Source organism: Myotis davidii, unplaced genomic scaffold (assembly GCF_000327345.1).
Source record: "Myotis davidii unplaced genomic scaffold, ASM32734v1 scaffold123, whole genome shotgun sequence".
NCBI lineage: Eukaryota > Metazoa > Chordata > Mammalia > Chiroptera > Vespertilionidae > Myotis > Myotis davidii.
This window is the reverse complement of record NW_006295391.1, coordinates 1322447-1328130: the sequence shown is the minus strand read 5'-3', so window position 1 is coordinate 1328130 and position 5684 is coordinate 1322447. Positions and strand designations below refer to the sequence as shown.

General features: G+C 36.3%; 1 protein-coding gene across 1 annotated transcript in view; it reads right to left on the bottom strand.

The window, feature by feature from the left end:
• GNB4 (guanine nucleotide binding protein (G protein), beta polypeptide 4) overlaps positions 1-5347 on the bottom strand; it is an 18862-nt gene extending 13515 nt beyond the window's left edge. Inside the window, exon 1 of the mRNA XM_015568002.1 lies at positions 5227-5347. Coding sequence (XP_015423488.1) covers positions 5227-5283 — 57 coding nt within the window. The 5' untranslated portion in view covers positions 5284-5347. The remainder of the gene's footprint in view (positions 1-5226) is intronic.
• Between the last annotated feature and the right edge of the window lie 337 nt (positions 5348-5684).

The following is a 5684-nucleotide window of genomic DNA, read 5'->3' as shown; positions in this document are numbered from 1 at the left end:
TATTGAATGGTCTTGTTACCCTTGTTGAAAAATCATATATCTGTGGCAAATTGACTTACTTATGGACTCCCTATTGTATTTCATTGTGCAAATATATATTGGGTTTATAACGAATAAATTTGTAATTGTATTCCCTGAGTAAAAATGAACTAGGTTGATTTAATAAGGCCACAGCATCCACAGTTATATTTGTTACTAAGCTGCAGCAAAAGCAAGAGATCTGAGTTCCCCTTCTGTTTGTTCTGGCATCTAGAAGTCGAGGTGATAGGAATGATATTTATAGTATAACCCGGTCATTTCAGAAATGTTTTTTAAAACTACATAGCACTTCTATGGCAATGCTTTCCAATACACTGGATACAGATGCTATTAGAAATAAAATATTTTAGATCCAATATGAGAAAAAGACATGACATTTCAGGAAAAACAACATTTATATAATAGCCACAGTTTATACTAAGTTGCACATCTATATATTAATAGCATTAATTAATAGCATGTAAGCTGGTGTTTATGCTTAAGCATTTTAGGGTAGACTTTCAGAGATCTTAAATTTTTACACAAACTGAAGGGAATTATCAAAAGGAAGATAATGAAACAGAAATCAATATAACAAAATAAGGAAAGAACATACATAATAAGCAAAAAAGATTTTAAACCAAGTTTAATAATAAATTTACAGGATTCATATAACATGGGAAAATCAGAAGTGCAATTAACTCTTCCTACTGGACTTGAAACAATTTTCCCCCTCAAGTATTAGGGTAATATCCTTTTCAACTTTGTTTTTCCCTACTATGCTTAGCGTGCTCGTGTACAGAGGAAGCACACAATATTTGTTGAATAAATGTGCCAGATGGATGTGTTCCACAGCGCAGGGGGAAAAGGCCTGCCTCTACTTGCAGCAAAGACTAGATGGACAGCATAATCTTTCTGGCTGCCCTTTCAACCTATTTATAAACACTTAGAATATCTCTATGCCAGGGTGTTATACGTAGTTATACAAACATACGATTTGATTCTCTCATTCTTAGTCAAATTGTGGGTTAAGAAACCTCATTCGGCAAGGAATGATTTAGCCCACTTTCCTGCAACGAAAAGAATTTCCAGAAATGACAGTGATGGCCTGAGCTATGTTCCAAAAATGGTGGACTTGAAGACTAAATTCTAAAAAAAGGGCTCTCTGATTTTAAGCTTTATGAAATGAACTATATCATTTAGGTCATCTTCTTAATTCAGTCATTCAATTAAAAAATCAGTTGCCACCCTGGCAGGTTTGCTCAGTGGTTAGAGTGTTGGTCTACAGACCAAAAGGTCATGGGTTCATTCCCAGTCAAGGGCACAAACCTGGGTTGCAGGTTTGATCCCCAGCCCTGGTCAGGGCTCGTGTAGGAAGTTACCAATTGATGTGTCTCTCTCACACTGATGTTTCTCTCTCTCTCTCTCTACATCCCTCCAGCCCTTCCACTCTTAAAAGCAGTGAGGATTAAATAAAATAAAATAAATCTGTTGCCCTGGCCAGTGTTTCCCAGTGATTAGAGTGTTGGCCCAAGCACCCCAGGGTCACGAGTTCAATTCCCAGTCAAGGGAATGTAACTGAGTTGCAGGTTTGATCACCAGTCCTGGTTGGGATGCGTGCAGGGGGCAACCAATCAATGTATCTCTCTCACATCTATGTTTTTCTCTCTCTCACTGAGGTTCAGTTTCCTCAACTACAAAATGAAGTAATACCATCTACCTCACAGGGTTGCTATGAGGATTAAATGAGATGGACAAGTGACCATGTGCTTGACCAGTCATTCCAGACAAGAATAGCATAAGAAAATTACAAGTCAATATCCCTGGATGAACAGAGATGCAAAAAAATCTCAACAAAATATTAACAAATGGAATTCAACAATACATTAAAAGGATCATACAGCATGATCAAGTGGGATTTATTTCAGGGATGCGAGTATGGTTCAATATCTAGAAATCGATCAATGTGATACACCACATTAACAAAATAAAAAATAAAAATCATATGATCATCTCAATAGATGCAGAAAAAGCATTTGACAAAACCCAACATCCATATATAATAAAAAATATCTCTCAGCAAAGTGGGCATAGAGGGAACATAGCTCAAAATAATAAAGGCTATATATGACAAGCCCACAGTTAACATCATACTCACTGGTGAAAAGCTGAAAGCTTTTCCTCTAAGATCAGAAACTAGACCAGGATGTCCACTCTCTCATCACTTTTATTCAGCATAGCACTGGAAGTCCTTGCAGAAGCAATTAGGCAAGAAAAAGCAATGAAAAGCCTGGCCAGCATGGCTCATTGGTTGAGTGTCAACCTATGAACTAGGAGGTCACGATTTGATTCCCCATCAGGGCACATGCCTGGGTTGCAGGCTTGATCCCTGGTTGGGGCCTGCAACCGACCAATTATTCTCTTTCATCATTGATGTTTCTATCTTTCCCTCTCCCTTCCTCTCTGAAATCAATGGGGGTGGGGGGAGGAGGAAGTAAAAATATCACTACTGTATTTGTAGATGATACAGTATGGTATATAGAAAATCCTAAAAACTCACACCAAAAAAAAACCTGTTAGAACTAATAAATGGATTCAACAAAGTTGCAGAATACAAAATCAATATACAGAAATCTGTTGTGTATCTGTATACTAATAAAGAACTATCAAAAAGACAAATTGTAAGAAAACAATCCCATTTACAATTGCATCAAAAAATTAAAAGGCTAGGAATCAATTTAAACAAGGAGGTAAAAGATAAAACACTAAAAACTATAAAACATTGATAAGTGAAGATGCAAATAAATGAAAAGATATTTTATGCTCATGGACTGGAATACTTAGTATTATTTAAATGTCCATACTACCCAAAGCAATCTACAGATTCAATGTAATCACTATCAAAGCCCATGGCATTTTTCAAGGAAATCCTAAAATTTGTATGGAACCACAAAAGATACCCAAATAACCAAAGAAATCTTGAGAAACAAAAACAAAGCTGAAGACATCAGCTGCTCCCTCATTTTAAACTATATTCCAGAGCTACAGTAATCAAAACAGTATGCTATTGGCATAAAAATAAGTACAGATATCAATGGAACAGACGACAGCCCACAAATAAACCCAATACAACTCAACAACAAATCTGATTTAAAAATGGGTAGAGAATCTGAATAGACATTTTCCAAATAAAATGTAAAAAAGTACATGAAAATGTGTTCAACATCACTAATAATCAGGATAATGCAAATCAAAACCACAATGCTATATATCACCTTACATGTTAGAGTGCCTATTATCAAAAAAAAGAATAAATAACAAGTATTGGTGAGGATGCAGAGAAAGGGGAATCCTGATGCACTGTTGTTGGGGTGTACTAAGGAACTGGTGTAGCCTCTTTGGAAAACAGAACGCAGGTTCCTCAAAAAAATTTAAATAAAACTACCATATGATTCAGCAATTCTACTTCTGAAGAATTGTATTTGTCTGAAAAAAATGAAAATACTAACTCAAAAAGATACAGACGTCCCATGTTCTGTGAATAATTGCAGCATTATTTACAATAGCCCAAAATGGAAACAGCCTAAGTGTCCATTGATAGATGAATGGACAAAGTAAAGGTGATACATCTATATAATGGAATATTACTCAGACAAAAAAATGAAAGAAATCTTGCCATTTGCAACAACATGGATGGACCTTGAGGGCATTATGCTAAGTGAAAAAGTCAGAGAGATAAATACCTTATGATCTCGTTTATTTGTAAAATCTCCAAAAAGAAAAGAAAGAAACTCATAAATACAGAGAAATTTTCTAAAAATAAGGTGGGCATGTGACCATGTGCTTGGCTAATCAGTAGATCTTGCTCAGCACATGGAGCAAGTCACAAAAGGGAGAGAGAGAGGGAATCCTTTCTGGGGGTGGCAACAACATCTAACTCCGAGGTTAGCCCATGGAGCCTTCCCTGATCATTCCAGGCAAAATAAATCCCTCTTTGTTTTGTCAGCTTTGTTCACACACCTAAGGTATCAACTCCAAGTTCTTATTCACATCTAGATCTTCAACTTCTTTGCACTCCCGACAATAAGACTGGTTATGATTTCAATCCACTGGTTATTGCAATCAACATTTCCCCAGTGAATTTTCTTGGCCCAGTCCTTGCTCTCCCTGCTCCGGTCCCTCCTTTCTTGTAATATCTTTGTAGAGAGCCTGTGTTTGTTCCTTTTTTTTCTTACTCTTCACTTTTAAATGAGATGACTTCTTCCAAAATACTTATTGCAAAAGCTCATATTGGAGAGGGCCACAGCGGTAGTCCGAGTTATTAGAAATTCTCCCTGCTTCATGCCAAAGATCTCCATTTAGATTTGTAAGTTGTTTCAGCCCTTACTTTTTCCCTGTGAAAAGAAGCAAGCAGCGCCAGGCTACCCACAAGTCTCTTTCCTCCACTCTGTCAACAAGAGGCTTCCCAAAAGATGGCAAGGCTGTACCCTTTCATTTTTCTCTCTGCCTATCTTGATATTCCTCAGTCCAGAGAACCATCTGTTCCCATTGCTCCAAAAAAGGATTATTGGAGCTGTCCCCGAGGGAGTGCCACCTACTTTGTATGAGATTCGCAGCTGCAGAAACCCCTCTCAGAGCCTTCCCCCCAGAGCATCGCTATATTTGACAACTTTCCCCATCCTATGATGAAGTTCCAAGGGTCTTTCAATTGTGTTAAAAATGGAGCTTGTATTTGTTTCTTATGCTCTTTACTGTTTTGAGTTGATTTGCAAGAGTAAAAGACGACACGTCTTTATTATGCCACTAATACCTTTTAATGTTTTTTGCAATGTAATGTTTTACAGGTGAATAATCTTTAGTATATTACAATGTGATAATCTGCCTCGTCGTATTGCACCAAAAAAATCAAACTATGATTCCAGGTGTGTGACTAAGAAGAGAATTATGCTTGTCTTTCAGGAGGGATTACATATATGATATTCACTTCTTTGGGACACAGAGGCCATTAGTCCAACATACGTATTTGTTAGGAATGATTTCTGGAGAGTTCTTTAGATATATGATAAAACAAATTGACCATTTCTTGTCTCATAAATTATTTAACATCTGTAGACTGATGACCTAATGAACAAATCTAGTTCATTCATTACTGGTACGAGTTAAAAATGTTAAAAATGTTTTTGAGAAAATGAAAAGGATTGCTCTTACCTGGATCTGATTCCGTAGTTGTTCGGCTTCCTGCCTCAACTGTTCCAGTTCACTCATTTTTGGAAAATTTTTACTTCAAAATTAACAACACAAAACAACTATAAAAAATAGAGAGAGACGAATTCAGTTCTCCATTTACAGGTTAATCTACTTTAAAAATATTGACATATAGTTTCTTTTTGTTCCTTCTGAAATGCCAATGAGATAGTCAATTATTACTAGAATGTAAAATTGCTAAGTACATATAGATCGAGATTATTTATAAAGGGTATTATGGTGGAATGTGACTAGAGCAGTGATGGCGAACCTTTTGAGCTCGGCGTGTCAGCATTTTGAAAAACCCTAACTTAACTCTGGTGCCGTGTCACACATAGAAATTTTTTGATATTTGCAACCATAGTAAAACAAAGACTTATATTTTTGATATTTATTTTATATATTTAAATGCCATTTAACAA